Source organism: Lampetra fluviatilis, chromosome 5 (genome assembly GCF_964198595.1).
Source record: "Lampetra fluviatilis chromosome 5, kcLamFluv1.1, whole genome shotgun sequence".
In the NCBI taxonomy this organism is placed as follows: domain Eukaryota; kingdom Metazoa; phylum Chordata; class Hyperoartia; order Petromyzontiformes; family Petromyzontidae; genus Lampetra; species Lampetra fluviatilis.
This window is the reverse complement of record NC_136279.1, coordinates 9,313,112-9,332,312: the sequence shown is the minus strand read 5'-3', so window position 1 is coordinate 9,332,312 and position 19,201 is coordinate 9,313,112. Positions and strand designations below refer to the sequence as shown.

Genomic DNA, 19,201 nt, shown 5'->3' with positions numbered 1-19,201 from the left:
GCTCTCCTGCGTGCCGCGGGTACTCACTGAAGGCGATGGGACCAACGTCGTTGCCGACTCCAGCACCACGCACCACGGAATCTGACTTACGGCCCCTTATTTAAACTAAATCTTGTTCACGAAGCAAGCTCAGAGGTGGTGGGGTGAGACGTCAATATGGGGAATCAAGATCTGCTCATGAAACGGTCTGACTTCAGGACATTGTAAAATAAGTTTGGCTATGTGGCCAGCAGATGGCAGTACAAGGCAGTGTATTTGTGTACAGTTTAATGGAGTTAATTTTTTTTATGTACGTCTCTATATGCCCTTGTCTCTCTGGTCAAGCTAATGGAGAAAACAAAACACTTAATAATGTTGCTCTGAACAATTTTGCCAAAGGATGCCTCCCCTTCTAATATGAGATGGAGTGATACAATAGACTCATGCACAGACATAAAATTGGATCGTGGTACCATGAGCCCGAGAGATGATGACGGCTTGGGGAGTAACACCCTATCAGGACTCGAACCCATCCATTCTAGTGGAACGCTCCTGCCCGTATATCTCTTCTTTAACATGCGCACACCACTTTCAAACACAATTCTTTTGAGAACAAATGTATATCACTGCGAGCAGTGTGTGTGTGATGAGCACGAGTAGTGTGTGTGGTGAACATGTGTGGTGAACATGTGTGGTGAACACGAGTGGTGTGGTGGGCAAGAGTGGTGTGTGTGGCGAGTTTGAGTGACTGGTATTATTTACTGTGTCGTTGACGAGTTTAGTGGACGAATTTAGTGTTTTTCATGGGGTGGAAGGGGGGTGAAAAATTCACCCCATTGCAGTTGTATGAAATATTTCAATTCAGGGCCACAGTTCAAATCAAGAATACATTTTAAAAAAATCACTGCGGTCAATATATAATGCGATGAGCTTTTTTGTGTGCAGCCATTAGTGGCCGGGCTAAGACTGTCAACTAAGAACTTGGTTAATAGAATCTATTTGATTAAATATTGCCATCCCGAATCGTGAAAATTCATAGAATGACAAAGGGGGTACATCGGTGTACGGATGTGTGTCTGCTGTGCGTAGGCCTCGGGTCGTGTGTCTAATCACTATATTAGCTCCATTTATTCCAACAACAACCATGATTGTATTACCCTCAAGTAAACAGCCTGCATTAATATATCACCACCACCAACATTGTTATAGTATTGAGTGTACCTGTGCTGACGAGGGTCATGGCGAAGGTGGGTGTTAGTCCAAACTGGCCTAGGTTATAACAGTGATGATGATGGCAATGATGATGATGGTGATACTCGTGATGATGGTTGTGATGATGGTGATGAATGCGATGATGGGTAATGATCAATCCTTGTATATGTAAGAGACAGCGGAAGCGATGATGGCGATGACGGTGGCGGCGATGGCTGTGATGGCGATGTTCCTGCGCGTGTGCGAGGCAGCGGGTGCGGCCAGTGCTTGCGAGCGATCGCGACGGCGCTTCTTCCCGAAGAGACGTGCGTAAGACTCCAGCTCCGCCTGCACGGGAACAAACAGGAATGCATGGGGACGTACGGGGGACAGACAGGCCGCAGGAACAGCGAGATAAAAAGAAGACGCAGAGACATGGGGATTCACGACGACACGGGGAACAGGTGGGGAGACACGGGAATACAAAGGGAGACATGGGGACACAGTGACACGTGGGAAAGAGGGATTATGCACACGCACACTGGGATGGAGAGATGGGTAACAGGAAGACACAAACATAGGGACACGGAGACATGCGGCAGCATGGAGGTCCAAACCCACTGGCAAATTCAAATGATGAAGTAAAGTTTACAATCACAGCTGAGTGCGAGTTCATATCGGTGGAGGTGTGCATACGTGTACTAAGGTGTGTGGGGATTGGTCAATTAGCAGTTAGCGCACTGCGCTACGAACCCGGTGACACAAGTTCGATTCCTGCTCACGGCCAACACCAGTGACGATTATCTGAACCAGTCCTGGGCTACTCCCTAGGTCGATTCAGCCTCAAATGAGTACCTGGTGCAGTGTGTAAACATTGCCACTAGGGAGACAAAGGCGGTCGGGCGTGGTGCTGGCCACCCACCCCCTCGTGTACCGTTCCGGCCTTCATAGGTGCTCGCTAACAGCACTTGCCCCTACAGTCTGTTAAGGCTATACGGGGGATCTTTATCTTTATGTACAGGTGTGTTTGTGTTGAGATGTTAATTCATGAGATAGGGTATGTGTATGTCCAAGTTGTCATCCCAGTTAACCCAAAACACTTGGGGCTGTTCCGTGACCTCCTGCTAGCAAGCCTTCGACAACTTCACGTGGCCTCAAAGTGCACCTCGCTTGGTACAAGCACCATGGTGAGGTCACTGTCACTAAGTGCTGAATGGCGACCGTTGTTGTGTCATGTATAGTTGGGTGTGTGCGTGCATCACCTGTTTCTTTTTCTCCTCTTCTTCTAAGGCAGCCTGCTCCTCGGCCAACTTCACCTACACAACAAACACCGCACGCACGACACCACATACAGCACATGCACCACAAGCAAAGAACACTTTCCGACGCACCCTGTGCCACTTACACCACTTACATATTCCGAGCATATCACACCGATCCATTCCACAACAATTACATCCGCCATTCGCCACCGAGTGGCAGGGATGTCACCACAGTGCCCATGCCAGTCTAGGTGCACTCTGAGGCCACGTGAAGTATCATGGGATGGATGCAGGTGCCATGGGTTGACTGAATGGCAGAGGCACCACCGGTGCTCCCAATTGTGCCCACTAGCTGCGTTTTAGTTTCCTGGCACTCCGACTGTTGTTGTAAGTATTGCCTCGTGTGGCCCTGGCTAGGCCTGCACCCCCGCAGCATACACGCACAACAACAACAACCGCCATTCGCCACTAAGTGGCGGTGACGTCACCATGGCACTTGTGCCAGGCTATGTGCATGTGGAGGCCACGTGAAGTGTAGGTCATGGGGCAGACCCAGCAGGTGCCACGGGTCGACTGACTGAGATGACTGGCCGATGCACCACCTGTGCCCCCTACTGTGCCAACTTGCTGCGCTTTAGCCACCCGGTGCTTTGCTCGTTGTGAGCGTCGCTCCTCTGCCCTCCGTTGTTGCTGGAGGGCGACTGCCTCCAACTGCCCAGTAGCGTCCTTCACGAGTCTCCTCCACAGAGGCCAATTTTGACACTGCTGGTACCAGTCATCGGTATGTCCACTCAGCTCCATATCCTCATGTACCACATGAGCCATCTCTTCTCTATCCCACCACTCACACACACCACGCACACAGGGCAAACCCCTCCAGTTGCTGTGACGGTGGCATAGCCTCAAAAGTTGGAGGAAATAGTCATCACTTGTGAGTGGATGGCTGATTTCACATCTGCCCTAAAGGTGCAAAGAGCGATACAGAGCCTGAGACCAGGGCAGGGATGACCTCCCAAGCCAACTGCTGAGGGAGGATGGAAATTGTGTGCAGGCTGCCTTATGTAACATTATTCAATTTTTGGCACATATGCACCACACAGACAATGCATTACACCAGGGTTCAGTAATTAAGAGTGCTGACCACTCACTCGGCAATTATGTACCTGCTGGAGTTTGTGTTTTTCCTCCTCGCACCCCTCATCGCAATCCACGCGCAGCTGGCCAGTTTGAACCTTCCAGCACACCGAGTCCTACATACAAGCCACACAGAACACCATGTGAGCACACCACAAATACCATGTACATCACACCATACATACCATACACACACCACAGCACATTAGAACACCACACATAGTGAACAAACACCGCACATACCCAAGAACAACCCACACCCACACAAACACAACAAAGACAAAGATCCCCCGTATAGCGTTAACAGACTTGGGGCAGGTGCTAGTAGCGAGCACCTATAAAGACCGGCACGGTATGCGAGGGGGTGGGTATCTAGAACCATGCGCGACCGCCTTTGTCTCCCCAGTGGTGATCATTTTACACACCGCACCAGGTACTCATTTGAGGCTGAGTCGACCTAGGACAGACCCAGGACCAGTTGTGATATTCGTCGCCGATGTTGGCTATAAGCGGGAGTCGACCTGTGGTCGCCGCGTTTGTAGCGCAGTGTGCTGAACATTGTGTTCCTGTGTGCATGTAGGGACAAGGCACACCTGGTTGGCAAGGAGATGTGCATTCGTCTCCGCGACTCCATCCCCCGCCAGATGTTTGAGGTCGTAAATGGCGTTGGCCGTGAGCGGGAATCGAACTCGAATCGCTGGGTTCGTAGCGCAGCGCACTAACCATTGTACTACCACTCCTCACATAACACTCCAAATTCGCACACCACGCAAATAGAGAACGGCGGTGCATGTGTGCGCGGTACCTTCTTGATGCGCGTGCATGCACACCGCACGCGCACGCGGTGCGTACACGCCTCGCCGGTCTGGCACGCGCCCGGGTGGCAAAGGGCGCGGCAGCGATGTCCACACTCCAACTACACACACACACAGAGTGCAGAACACAACAAGAACATACCAGCTAAACACACACGCACGAGCGCACGCACACTTAGAGCATACACTGTGGTACGTACCGTATATACGGTGGGTGCGGTGCATACCTTTCGCGGACACTGGTTCTTGCAGGAGAGCAGTTTGCTTCGCTCCGTCTCACCTGCAGAGAGCAGCTCGCTGTGGGGCGGGACACAGAGGCACACGCGAGATTGCGGGTGCTCGCAGAACACGTGGAGATGCCACCAGGCCCAAGTGTGGACCAGCGTGGGGATGGGCACAAAGTTGAGGCATGGATACGGAAGGAGACAACATGGGAGGCGGGGACATGGAGACACGCATACATAGATGCAAGGAGACACAGACAAGTGAGAATATGAAAGATACATAGGGAACTGTTTTTGTGATTAGTATTTGATCCTTCACCATACCTCCGATTAGCACGGTTGGCTGCGTACGGTGTGAAAGAAGTTCAACATGCATACATATAAGGGTGGACATCAGTGCATGTGTGTGTGGGGTGCATTTTAGTGCGTAAATGTGGTATGCAACGTGTGCATGTGTCGGCATGCATTGTTGATTGGCGCGTGCGTTTGAGAGGCAGTGTGTACCTTGTTGTGTACTGAGGAGTGGTGTGTGTGTGTGTGTGCGCATGTATGGTGATTACCACTGTGTGTGTGTTGTGTACATGCACACCTGCAGGACAGATGGATGGACACGAGTGTGCAGTGGCAGGGTGTGCGTATGGTGTGTGTGCAGGCCGGGCAGGGGCCCAGGTGGCACCGGCGCTTGCACCGGTGGGTACACCCCGCCGGGCGGGAACGTGCACACCCCTCCTCGCACACCGCACACTCCGGGCCGGCCTGGCACGTACATCGCACACCAAAAACAAAGATCCCCCGTATAACCTCAACATACAGAAAAGGAAAGTGCTTTAAGCGAGCACTAATGAAGGCCGGCACAGCACACAAGGGGTTGGTTACGACATACACACGTACGCTAATGCACGTACACACACTGTATGCAGACACCATGTACACACCTGTAGGCCGGAGCCCGTGACGGCGTGGCACACCAGCGAGCAGGTGTGGTTCCCACACACCAGCAATCGACCACACGCACGGCCGCACGAGGAGGGGCTGGCGGCGTGACACGGCAACGCACTCTCCTGCATGCACGCACACACACGTACACACACGCAAATATCCCCTGTATACCCGACGCAGACTGCCGGGACAAGTACTATTACTGAGCACCATTTTAATGTTATCACAGTGCACGAGGGGGTGGTGTGGCCAGAACCATGCCTGTCCACCATTTTATGTCCGGTGGTGATGTTCACACATCGTACTAGATGCTCATTTGTGGATAAGTCGCCCTAGGGGAGGTCCAGGACCGGTTCATATATCACTCGACACTGATGTTAGCCACGGCCGGAAATCAAATTCAAGCGACTGGGTTAGTGGCGCAGTGCACAAAACCACAAAGCATTCGCACGCACACATGCGCACATGCATGTGCTGCACTACACAACAAACACGTCACACTCCACCGTGTTACAATCGACTACCAGCACGAAGGTCATACCGAACTGCACACTGCAAAACCAGTATGTCACATCACACCACATGAAACCACACTACTGGCAGACTCGTCACTATCTCACGTCACAATCTCACGTCACACCAAACCACACCACTCAGCATTTCAAACCATCAGCATATAACACCACAAACCACGTCATCATCGCAATGCCACATCCACACGGCGCCGCAACAACTTACACACTGCACTCCTACACGGGAGAATCAGAGTGCGGGTTTGAATGCGTGTGTACGCGAGTTGAAGTCCGTGGGCGTGCAGTGCTCACCTCATGGCCTCCCAGGCATTTCCTGAAATACACACGCAAACACAAAAGCATGTACGTACGGACATGCACACACGTGCACATGTTACTACAGATTCATATTACAATGATGAACATAACATCCTCCAACTGTGGTCTATTACACAGGCGTGTGTACATATATGGCCAGTGTGTGGGTGTTTGCGGGTCTACTGTGTGTACATATGTGAGCTGTATGCGAGGGTGTGTGGGCTATGTGTGTATACACACAGTCTGTGTGGGTCTGTACACATGTGGGCTGTGTGCATGGGTATGTGTCAGTGAGGAGCAGAAGTGCAGTGGTTAGCACACTTTGTTACACATCTGGCAACCGAGTTTGATCCCTGCTCACAACCAACATAGGTGAATATTTTAACTGATCTAGGGCCTCTCCTAGGTCTACTTATGTGGTCTGCGTGTGTCTATGTGTGTGGGGGTGTGGTGCTGGTCACCCATCCCCTCGTGTGCCATCCTGGCCTTCATAGGTGCTCGCTAACAGCAGTTTCCCTATACGGGGGATCTTTGTGTTGTATCGTACACACGTGAGCCGTGCGCATGGGTACGTGTACATACGTGGGGGTGGGATGCATGCACGGTGGACACGACACCGCCCGTTTCACCACGGGCGCTGGTAGCTCCCAGGGGCCAGCGCGCTGAGCCTACATGCACACAAACGCACGGGCACACACACGCACATGCACCAATGCATGGGCAGAAACACGAGCGTGCAAACGTTTAGGAGCATTGTAGATTGCAGTCATGTGCAGACATCCGCAGATATATGTAGAGATGTACAGGTACCCACAAGACCTTGTGCTGGACATGTCGGTTGTTTGACAATACTCCACCACGTTGGTCAGTGTGGATTGGGTAAAGCCGCGCCCAGGACCATTTCAGATATCACTCGCCGTGGCTGGGAATCGAACTCAGGTTGCTAGGTTCATGGTGCAGTGTGCAAACCACTGTGCCACTGCTCCACCCCATCTATATATATAAAATCGCAAATCTGTCTGTCTGTCTGTGTGTGTGTCTGTGTGTCGCCGGACCATACGCAGTTTCATTGGACGAAATGTGAGGGATTTGCGAGACACGATTGGTCCGTTTGGTTTTCCACGGCGGTTGCCCCTGGCAACGGGTAGCGACGCATTCGCTGCGAGGTGGACGCCATTTTTAATTCCCGTTAAAAATATGCGCACGCATTAACACGCGACTCTGAGGTAAATTCATCAAAGTTTCACGTCCTCTTCACTCCCCCCCCACCCCAATGTGTGCAATTACTATTATAGGGTCGGTAGATAATAAAATTATAGCGATTAGACAGTATTATTGTAGCGCGGGGGGGGGGGGTAACGGCCCCAGTACCCAGCCTCAGCCGGGTGGGCAATTTAGGCGAGGCCGGAGGCTCTGCACGGTACTAGGCCTCGACACCCCACCACACTATAGGCCGTACATATTACTGCACAGCGGCCGAGGAGATCGTGGCTGGGGGGGGCAGGGGTAGCAGCCCATCTGTGTATATATGTAAGGTTATTAAGAAATATATTTTTCACCCGGGCAACGCCGGGTACTTCTGCTAGTATATTTATATAATGTGTATATATACACACTAATGTGAGAGCAGGGCACAGTAATGCGGAAGTTTGTACACTGTGCCGGTTTGTGTTTGTGTAATTGTGTACTTCTGTGTACAGGCATACCTCTTTTATCACTCAGGATGCATTTTTGATAACGGAACGCTATACGAAACAGCGCTATAGGAGGTCGTTATAACATGGTTCCAATGGAGGTGCGTTACCGAAAGCGCAATTTTTTTACCTATGAGCGATATACGAGGGCTTCATTGGGGTATCGGGAATAGCCTTTTTAATGACAGTGTACACATGATAAATGTGTAGTGACGTATATTGAGGCACTACGGCGTTTAGCGCCAACTACTCCTACGAGAGTGGAACTGTGCATGTTATAGCCTCTCTCTGGCACCAGAGTTTATATGGCATGGGAAGGGGCTCTAGGGAGCATGGTTCTGGTGACTGTCAGAGAGGGGCAGTTACAGTGGCGAGATGTTACCTACCTGGTATGCAGGAGGTCACGGGTTCGATCCAGACCCTGACGCCTGTATATTTGAAGTTTGCATATTCTCCCCGTGGTCGTGTGCATTTTTCTCCGGGTCCTCCAGTTTTTCCCTCCACATTTAGAATCATGCGAGTATTTGGCTGCTATAAATTTCCACATGACTAGCCACTTTGCTTCTTAAAAAGAGCTATATGGCTCATTGGGCCTTACCTTGTAAAATAAAAATTATTTAGTTTAGTTTAAGGGCTACACGGGGGGCAGTCTTAGCCTGCGTCTTTGAGTGTGCATTTGTGTGTGTTGTTTTCGTGTGTGCGAGTGCGACTCACCGCGGCGGGCTCGGCGAGCGTGTCGTTATCGTGGCACGGGGCGGGACACACGTGCCCGCACGGCTTGAGCGGGAGGCGACACGTCTGGCGGCACGAGGGGCACAGCCCCCCATGGCAGCGGTGGGGCTCGCGTGCTGCATGGTGGCAGTCCGACTGGGCGCTGCACAAGCAACACACGTGCTCACATCCACAAACACGCATTTACACAGACGCGCACATCCACAAACGCATGTACACACACACGTGCGCGTGCACATCCACAAACAAGCATTTACAGACAGGGGATAAACGCAAACACACGCACGCATTAATACATACCCACATATGCCCGCAAGCATGCACGTACACATGGGGACACAAACACAGGCTCACGAGGACACACTGAGAGACAAGGGTACGTACATACACACAGGAATACACGAGGCATGGTTCTGTTTTTCATGAAACTATGCTCATAGTTTTTTTTACAGGTTCTTGAGATGCGATCACATTTAGACGCTGCTAGAGAAATCTCGAGTGTATTGTACGTACACAAGTGGGGACGCACGGACAGGGGGTGTAAGGAACGTAGTGGTGGGGGGGGGGGGAGGTTCGCACCTGCACAGCTGTTTGCAGCGCGGGGGGCGCGTGTGCTTCTCCCTACCGCACGGCACCGTGACATTCGTGGAACCGCATGCACAGCTCACCTCCACGCTCACCCCGCACGGATAGCAGCTGCCTGAAGCACAGAGGCATGGCACAGTCACACCACACACCCACCACGCTCACCACGTGCATCATGCACGCAGCTACCGCACTCACAACTCTTAACACTGTCACCACACTCACCGTACAACTCACCTCCACGCTTTTCACACTCACCACGCACACCCCGCGCTTGCCACTCACTCGCACTGCCCGCCACACTCTCCACATAGCGCACTCCTCACCAATGCCTCGCTGCACATACCCCGTCCATGCATGCCCAACTGCACCCCCACCCACCCCCACAGGCACGATGCCCTGCACACATCTCACCGGGATGGCAAATGGAGGAGCACTTGTGGTTCTTGCAGGAGAGGGAACGGGCGCACACCTGGTCGCACTGTGGGCAGCTCCCGTCACAGCACTGTGGAGTGGTGGGCACACCGAGAGAGGACAGGTACCCGGGAAGACGGGGTCAAAAGGACAAGTAGGGACACAGAGGAACACAAAGGGACCCACGGGGACGTGCAGGAACACATCGGGGCACAGAGAAGCACGGTTGACGTATTGGTAACAAGCCTGACATACAGAGATAAGCCAAATGAAATGGACTGCCTGTCAGAAAGATTGATGATGTTAGTTAGCGAGTGCCTTTTCGGGCCACGGGGGCAAATGAGGGGTAGCGATGTTGATACGATGCACAAATACACGTGTGTGGACGTACGCACCTTGCGCCGGCAGGCGTGGCGCTGGCAGGTGCGTTGCTGGGTGCAGCGCGTGTCGCACAGATACTCTTTGAGGCACGGCATCGCCTTCGAGTGGCGGCCGCACCGACACACCTTCTCTACCACCTGCACGTGAGCGCCATGACGTAGGGACACAGGGACACGGAAACAACACAGACACTCACCACGCAGCGCAGCTAACCCTCACCAAGGCCAGCACTGCCACGCCCACCCTTGGCCAGCCCCTGACTAGGGCTGAACGATTAATCGATTTCAAATCTAAATCGCAATTTGAAACAATGCGATTAGTAAATCGCAAAGGCTGCGGTTTTTTGCGATTGGAAAAGTCCTATTACTTTCTTATTAGAATGGTTTCATTATTTATTATTATACCTTTACTTATTTAACTTACATTTGTTCTATGTTTGATTGTTCTATTTCAATTCAAACATTTTAATAAATACATGTTGGAAGCAATTAATATCTTTCAAGTTCTCATCCTTGCATTAGAATACATAGAGAAGTTCATATTTTGATGGTATCATGTGGTAATGCTCCATCACATGTTTTAAGTCGATTACACAGTGGATATTGAACTGAAGCTTGACTTCAAAAAATGTAATCGCAAATCAAATCGCAATATCTGTCAGAAAAATCGCAATTAGATATTTTCCCCAAATCGTTCAGCCCTACCCCTGACCACCCAGTCCCCGCCCCCTCACCTGCCGGCAGGTGTCGCAGGGTCCACGGTGACAGCGCTGTGCGCAGGTGTGGACGCCGCATGACAAGAGGCGGCCACACGTGTCCCCACACAGTAACACCTCCTCCGTGCACGGCAAGGAGCACCCTGCAGGGTTGGCCGCCAGTATCACCATCATTATCAGCAGCAGCAGCAGCCTCATCGGCAGCATAGTTAACAACATTGTCATCAGCAGCATCAGCATAAGCAGCGTTGTTGTCATCATCATTACCATCAACAGCATCGTCAGTATTGACCGGTGTGGTCGGCATTGCCAAGATCATAAGATGCCTCATCAGCCGTGTCGTGATCATTGGCTTCATTTCCATCCGTGACATCATGATCCATGATCACCATCATCATTGTTACCATCGTCTACATGATAATTATGAATTGCCAGCGTCAACAATTTTTCAACGGTCACCGCAATTATTGTCAGAACTGTCCATCATCTCATCTTCCACTTGAAATTATCATCATGCAAGTGAGTGTGCACATGTCCTTGTGCACACACATGTACATGCACATGTATGTGTATGCACATGCGTGTATGCGTGTGTGCGTGTACAAGTACGTGTGTACGTGTTCATGTGTCTTTGAACACTTGTATTTGTAGGTATGTGCGTGTGCATATGCAAATCCTGAGCGTGCGCATGAGTTACTTGTGTGTGTGAAAGTGTGTGTGCAGGTGGATGCGTGCACGCTCGTGTGCGCATACGCGTGTGTACGTACTTGTCTTTCCGCAGGGACAGCTGCGCTCCCCGGAGCGTGGACACGAACCACACGCCCCCGCGTGGCACACGAGCTCACACGTGTGTACGCCACAGTCAAATGCCTTCCCACACACCTGACACGTACGCATGCAAAGACAAAGACCCGCCCGTGTTGGGGCAAGTGCTCTTTGCGAGAACCTACGAAGGCCGGCACGGCACACAAGTGGGTGGGTGGCTAGCACCACACCAGACTGCCTTTGCCTCCCTAGTGGCGATGTTTACACACCGCACCAGGTGCTCATTTGAGGCCGAGTCGACCCAGGTCCGGTTCAGATATTGGTCACCGATGTTGGCTGTGAGTGAGAATCAAACTTGAGTCACTGGGTTTGTAGCGCTAACCGCGACCCTACCACTCCCCAAATATGCAGACACACATGCTCACACTTGTGTACGTTGCACTTAAATGCCTTCATGCACATAAACGTGCACACACCCATGCACACCAGGGCACACGTGTGCAGATATACACAGATGCACGCTTATAATATAAATTAAACTTCTTTCACACTGTATGTAGCCAACTGTGCTAATCGGAGGTGCCTGATGCACAGATAAGCATTGAAATCTCCCGTATAACCGATATAGGCTGTTGGGGAGAGTGCTGTTTGCGACCATGAGAAAGTAATGTGGCCATCACCAGACATGGCCCCCTTTGCCTCTCCCCAATGCTGATGTTTATTAACACGTTACACCTGGTAATCAGGGAAGGCTGAGTCAACTAATGGGAGACCAAGGACCGGTTCAAATATTCCATACTCCTCTTTAACTGTGGCCAGCAACTGAACAGGTTCATCGTGCACTCCTTTAGGCATGTAATAATGCATCGATTCATTGATTCAAATCAAGGCTCACGCCTACTATGCATGCATTGCATCATGGGTAAGATGCACAGGTGTGTAATCGTGTATATGACTATGTCTTAGTGTGTGTGCATTTCTGCATGCGTGTGGGTGCGTGTGGGTGTGTGTGTTTGTGTGTGTGCTCACATGTTACCTTTATGCACTGCCAGTCAGGGGAGCTGCACGGCCTCATAGCACGCGAGGTCCCACAGCAGCACAGCTGGGAGCTCACGTGCGGGCACAGGGGACACTCACCTACATACAAAAAGATAAAGGTCCCCCTGTATAGTCTGAATAGACTGTTGAGGCAAGTGCTGTTAGCGAGCACCTATGAAGGTCAGCACGGCACACAAGGGGGTGGGGGTCACCAGCACCACGCCCGGCCGCTTTTGTCTCTTCAGTGCTGATGTTTACACACCGTACCAGGTACTGACCCCGGGAAGGCCCAGGACCATTTCAGATATTTCTCACTGGTGTTGGCCCTGAGTGGGCATCAAACTCGGGTGGCTGGGATTGTAGCGTAGAGCGCTGCTAACCGCTATAGTATAGTACCCCACAACCTACATAGACCACATACACACACAAAACAATGATCCCCCAAATAGTCTGTTGAGGCAAGTACTGCATACCTACGTAGCGTATGTGCATGCACGACGCGTGTGTGTATACATGCCGTGCGTACCTGCGTGGCACGTTACGCTGCACTTGTGCTGCCTGCATGGCAGGGCGCGACCACAGGGGGTGCCGCACGACCACGCACGCCCCCCACAGCGCCGGCTCTGAACGCCGCCCCCTCCACAGTGGCATGGGACGCGCACCACCTGGGGGCAAGGGGGGCACGGGCCTGCACGGGGGCATTGGGGGGTGGGGGGTTGGGAGCAGGGGGGCATGCACACAAGGAGTGAATGAAAACATGTCAAGACGCAAAGGCAAATACAAACAACTGCTGTACAACCTTAACAGACTGTTTGGGCAAGTGCTTTTAGCGAGGACCTATGAAGACCAGAACAGCACACGAGGGGGTGGGTGGGCAACATTTTTGCCTATGTAGGTGTGTGTAGGTGGGTGGGCAGCCATGCGTGTGTAGATTGGCAGCCCTCTGCATGCATGCGTGCGTGTTTTTGTACACCAGTGTATGAGTTACCCGGGTGGCACAACAGGAGGCAGCGGTGGCCACAGGACGGCCGCAGCTCGCGGTTGCACACCTCCCCGCATGAGTGCGGTACGAGCCACGGGTCGGGCCGGGGGTCGGGCTCCCGGCCGCACCAACAGTAGTACACGCTGGGCGCCTCCTTCCGCGCGTACTCGTGACGGCACTTGGGGCTGCACGCGCGCCGTGGGGACACGCTGCGATTAGAGCTCGGAATATTCGTCGTAAAGTTGATAGACTAAAAGATTGTGACCCACAGCTAATAGCGGCTTCTTACCTATAACACCTGGCAGTTCACCAGCATTGGTTCAAGCAACCAAGACTCTACTGATGACACACTGCATGTCAAAACCGGTCCAAAGTGTGCTTCTATTGCACCCATCTGCTGAAATAGTGGACTCCCAAAAGGCCTCCTGGTTAATGGAAAGTGTAATAATACGTTTATTTTGTATGTGGACAGATATATCAAGGCGATATATTGGCTGCTTATTAATTTTGACGAAAGACTGTAATCAACTACTTTTCAGGAACCCTTTAAAGTTCGCGGCCGTCCCGACATTCTGCCTTGCGAAGGCGAAAACCCTCCGTCCTCCCTCCCCCCCCATGTATGCCCATGCGCACCAGTGCCAGGGCGTGTCGACAGCCGGGAAGAGCTGTGGGGAGAGCGGGGAGGGCACAGCGAGGCGAGCGCTGTCCCGAGCCCACTGCTGCACACACGGCAGGTGGAACACGCTGTAGCATCCCATGCAGCTCCACACCTGCACGCGCATATACACAATACATATGGATACAATCAATACACATAGGTACATGCAATACATACGATTATACACAATGCACAGGGGTACATGCAGTGCACATGGGATATGCTGTATGCGTGCATGTAGGGTGTAGCTGTGCAAGCAATGTGTGAATGTGTGGTGTACACTGAGTATTCTGCACATGCTGCGTGTGCACGTATGGTGTACACAGTGTATGATTCCCCTGAATTCTGTGTGTGGTGTGTTCCATTGTACCGCGTGTGAGCGATGCATGCTGTGCAGTGCGTGTGAGTGTGGCGTGTGCTTACAGCTTGCCGTGTTTGCTATGCATGTGTGTGGTGTACACCATTTAGTGTGTGTGGTGTATGCTATGCATGTGTGTGTGTGGTGTACACCATTCGTGGTCTGTGTAGTGTATGCTATGAATATGTGCATGTGGTGTATGGTTTACACCATTCACAGCGTGTGTTTGGTGTATGCTATTCATGTGTGGTGCACACCATTCAGAGTGTGTGAGTGGTGTGTGTGGCGTGTGCTATGTGTGCCACACGCGTGCGCGCGCTCACGGCGTGCGTGCGCTTCACGCTGCTGATGCACACGAGACAGGAGAGCGCCCCCGACTGCAGACACTCCTCAAGCAGCTGCCTCGTCCTCTCCAGCACAACCGCCCCCTCCGTGCCTACACGCACACAGGGGATCGAGCTCGATTAGTGCTTGCATGGTCGACCCCCCGGGGCTTTCCACAAGTCATAGTCGGTCATGGGGCTGCAAGGTGGCCAGAAGATGGCTGTGTTATACCCTCATGTGCTCGGTGGAGTTTATCCGAGTTCTCCAGTTTCTTTCCACATGAAGCCAAACACTCATTAATATCATTTTTTTTAAATAATCCATGACAGAGTTCGTTCCTGGGCAAATAAAAGGCATTATTAAGAGATTGCAGCGCAGAGGGCTGAGACTACTGTTTGGTTCTGGAGACACATGGAGAGATGCATAGAGATATACAGGCAGATTATGCCTGTGTACCTAGGAAAGCTTCACCGAGTCTGAAGACTATCTTTCTGGAGGGTCCCCAAACCTTTATAAATTGCCTGATGACAACCGCTTGTGTTGATATTTTTTACACATTACATGCAAAGGTATTCTCATGTTACATTTCGACTCATGGAGATTTAAAATAAAACTGGCAACAAGACAGGGAAAATGAGAAACAACACAAACGGGTTAGTACAAACGAGACAACAAAAATATCCATAATTGGATAAATATTCGACCCCAAATTGTGATGTGTACCCATGTGTACGGCATGTGCATACACACATGTACACATGCATAAATGCACATTTAAGCACTTGCCTGCTTGCCCTGTGTATTGGCGGAGCGCCGAGTCCAGGATTCTGTTGCTCTGCGCTTCCTTAACGTCGTTATCCTCATCGTCGTCGTCGTCATCATCCGAGGAGGTGGACCTGTCGCAATCGTTGGTGAATTTTCTGGCGGCCGCCTGGTTGGCGAGTTGAGCCTCGTGGAATCTCTGCTGGGCTGAACGGCCTGGTATAGGGACAAGGGTTGGATGGAGGGAGATGCGCACACAGTTGCATGGGGACAAAAGAGAGATAACGACATGGGGACCCGGGGAAAAGTGACACGGGGATAAAGAGAGCAGGGAGACACAAGATACACGGGCACAAGGAAGGAGATGTCGAGTCATAAAACCAAGGGACACGGGGACACGGGGACATGGAAGAGAAGGGAAAGGAATAAAGAAGAACACAGGCACAATGGGATTATGGGGGACACAAGAAGAAATGGACAAGACACGGGAGAGAATGGAACATGGGGTTCAAGGGGAAATGTTAATGCAGGAACACAGAGGAAAAGGGGAGAGAAAAACATGGAGACAGGGGGTGAAGGGGAGACACAGCAATACAGACACGGCGAGGAGGAGGAATGGGTACATGGGTCACATTGGGGAACAAGGAGATGTGGGGATAACGAGGTTGCCCGTGACTGTATTTGTTTCTCACTCAACCACGGCTGTCTCTCTTACCGTCCATGGATGCGCCCCCACGCGTCACCTTCACCCCACCAGCAGCGGGCCCCATATTTGGCCCCGGTTGACCTCTTGCCACCGGAGTTGGAGGGCGAGCAGGGGTGGCAGCCCGACCTCTCCCGCCCGGGAAAAGCGACCCCGCAACTCCTCCGGGCACCCCTGCCGCCCACGCGCTCCCCGGAGGCCTGGGGGGGACCCCTCCTCGACCACGGCCCCGTCCTGCCGTGGGCCCCCTTGCACGGGGGCCGTCCATCCTGGACAGGGAAGGGAGCAGCGCGAGGAGAGAGTTGGGGTTAGAAGATAAAGACTCTCCATCAGCGGGGTCTTGCATGGCTTAGCAAAGGGAAGATGAATGCTGGAGCTTTAATATTGATGACTTTCAAGAGTAGTGATTCAATGTCACAACTCGGGGCTGTGATTCAACTCAATAATAAAATAATACATTTTCTGATCTGTTTGGTCTCGTTTTTACCATTTATTAGTATTGTTATTTGCTTAATCTCCTCTGCTGCCCCCCCCCCCCTCGTCTGCAGTCCCCTTTCTCCCAGCCATTCATGCTGTCGACTCCCTGTCCCCCGTTCAAGTCCAGGCTCAAGACCAGTTGTGAACACGGCCTTTCTTAAAATTAATCTAATTGAATATTGCCAGGTTAAATTAAGAATGAATCTCAACAGTCTTCCTGGTTAAATTAAGAAATAGTCAATCTCAACGACTGATTTAAATTTCCCACAAAGAATATCTTGATTGTGCTACAGTGTCATGTCATGAGGCAAACACATCCATTATCTCACACAATGCTGTGCAAACTTTCCTCTTAGAGAATGTCCCACTGAAGTGGATATAACAGAACTTTCTCTCCTCAGATCCCTCCGAGTAACCTCTGTTCTGCACAATAGGTGGGGTAGCACTTTCCCACCAATTCTTCCATATGAGAGTAATGTTCGTCACCTCACAAACTACATTTAAAATTCTTAGGCCAAATTTTTGGCAAATCAAGGCGTCGCACCAGATGTTATGTAATGTTTTTTTGGGGTTGTTACGCAACAACTGCTATAAACCGGTAACCATTTTCAGAAGATGATTGCCAGTTCAGAAAGTCTGGGCCCGATAACCATATCCTGTGTAAATTTTAGTAATAAATGCACTGGTTGGCATGCGCTTAACGTGCTAACGGCACGGCGGGACAAGTGAATTTGCTCTCGATTCTCAGTCAATTGCTTGCTCTCTAAATGCCAGCGGAAGAGTCTCCTCCACTCGGGGAGCTCTATGGCAGCACACCCTGACCAGACTTCTGGGATGAGCTGGGCGTACCCACCACACTTTACCGCACCGCACGCGACCTGCCTATCGACGGCGGCGAGACCCTTTAGGGGCCGTCCATAAATGACGTCACGCGATTTTGGACGATTTTTGACCCCCCCCCCTCGTCACACGGCGTCACAAAAAGTCAGACCCCCCCCCTCAAATATGACGTCACAAAGCTCTGCCCCCTCCCCCAAAACCATATTTCCATTTTGAAAATAAAACACGCTTCATATCGCTTTAAACTATTGTCATTGTAGTGCGTATTTAATGTGGCGCTGCACTCTGATGTTGTAGGAGTGTTGTTATAACAATTAGTGTTGTTATAACAATTCTAGATTTATTTAAAGTTGCGCATTTCGATGTGACGTCACAATTATCAAACCCTCCTCTCCCCCTAGGTGCGTGACGTCATTTATGGCCGGCCCCTTACACTGTGCAGTGCTGGTGGATGGGCAGAGGCGAGGTGGGGGGGGGTTCAGGAACCACGTTGCTTCAAATGCCGCGCAGGGAGATCGAATGAAACCGGCGTCGTCTGGATTGCAAGTCGAGTTGAGTGCGCTAACCATTACACCGACGTCTGGCAGCTTCCTTCGTTTCAGTTTTTATATATTAACACAAATTATGTTTACTGCGAGACATTTCTACGGGCAAATCTGCCGTACCCTGGCGTATACCTCGATATAACCGGTGTTTATCATTCGGTCGACCAGTAAATCAGCAACAACAACACACCCCAATAATGTTAACAACATTCACGACCCGGGGGGCATTTGCCCGCTTGCACCAAAACTCACGAGGTGACCGCCGCCTCCCGCGCATTGCAGCCTCTAGGCCACCTTCGGAGTCTCTCACCTTGTCAACAAACACATTTAAGGTATTAATCTCACTTGGTTTAAATCAAGGACGCCGATGCTGTCATCGCTTTGTAGCAGCTGTAGCAGCAGCAGCTGCAGCGCGAATTTCCACTCCACGAGCCACTGGGGCGAGATGGTCGCGATCCCCGTACCCCGATTCCTAATGCGCGGCACTTTTATCGCCGTTTAATTCGCTAAAGCAAAACACCGCGGGTTGTTTTTAAACGCGAACGAGGTCTTCACTTTGAGTTGAATGTTTAAAAAAAACGAATCGCTCTCGTCGAGAGCCCCTCGGGGCTCTTCTTGACGGCGAGACGCCGTTCGCGTGGCCAGCGGCGTCCAGGAAGAAGCCTAAGAAACTCAAAGACAAATCGAGCGTCGACCGCATCGATTCGACAGCCCCCTCCCATCGCCCCCCCCCACCTCCTCGCCTCCGCCTCCCCCCCTCCTCGCCTCCCCCCCCCTCCCCCCCTCCTCGCCTCCCCCCCCCCTCCTCGCCTCCGCCCCCCTCCTCGCCTCCGCCTCCCCCCCCTCCTCGCCTC

General features: G+C 51.8%; 1 protein-coding gene across 1 annotated transcript; it reads right to left on the bottom strand.

Annotated features, from left to right (window-relative positions):
* Positions 1-250: 250 nt before the first annotated feature.
* Positions 251-19,030, bottom strand: NFXL1 (nuclear transcription factor, X-box binding like 1). Its single transcript, XM_078856696.1, has 23 exons — positions 18,693-19,030; positions 16,498-16,754; positions 15,807-15,998; positions 15,020-15,132; positions 14,314-14,450; positions 13,687-13,865; positions 13,225-13,386; positions 12,697-12,797; positions 11,663-11,777; positions 10,914-11,038; positions 10,195-10,317; positions 9,800-9,890; positions 9,380-9,500; positions 8,783-8,942; positions 6,957-7,042; positions 6,369-6,390; positions 5,541-5,666; positions 5,195-5,361; positions 4,609-4,678; positions 4,372-4,482; positions 3,596-3,682; positions 2,433-2,486; positions 251-1,518 (listed from the first exon to the last, which is right to left on the bottom strand). The coding sequence occupies exons 2-23, from the start codon at positions 16,751-16,753 to the stop codon at positions 1,345-1,347; spliced, it is 2,772 nt and encodes a 923-aa protein (XP_078712822.1). The 5' UTR covers position 16,754; positions 18,693-19,030; the 3' UTR covers positions 251-1,344.
* Positions 19,031-19,201: the final 171 nt, after the last annotated feature.

Bases quoted from the DNA above. Each gene is read 5' to 3' on its own strand.
- NFXL1 (XM_078856696.1), bottom strand. From the start codon at position 16,753: ATGGACGGCCCCCGTGCAAGGGGGCCCACGGCAGGACGGGGCCGTGGT. The intron at 15,133-15,806 runs GCAAGTGCTTAA...GTGTGCGTGTAG, and splicing joins CCAATACACAGGGCAAGCAG to GCACGGAGGGGGCGGTTGTG. The intron at 3,683-4,371 runs GTACCGCGCACA...GCTTGTATGTAG, and splicing joins CATGCACGCGCATCAAGAAG to GACTCGGTGTGCTGGAAGGT.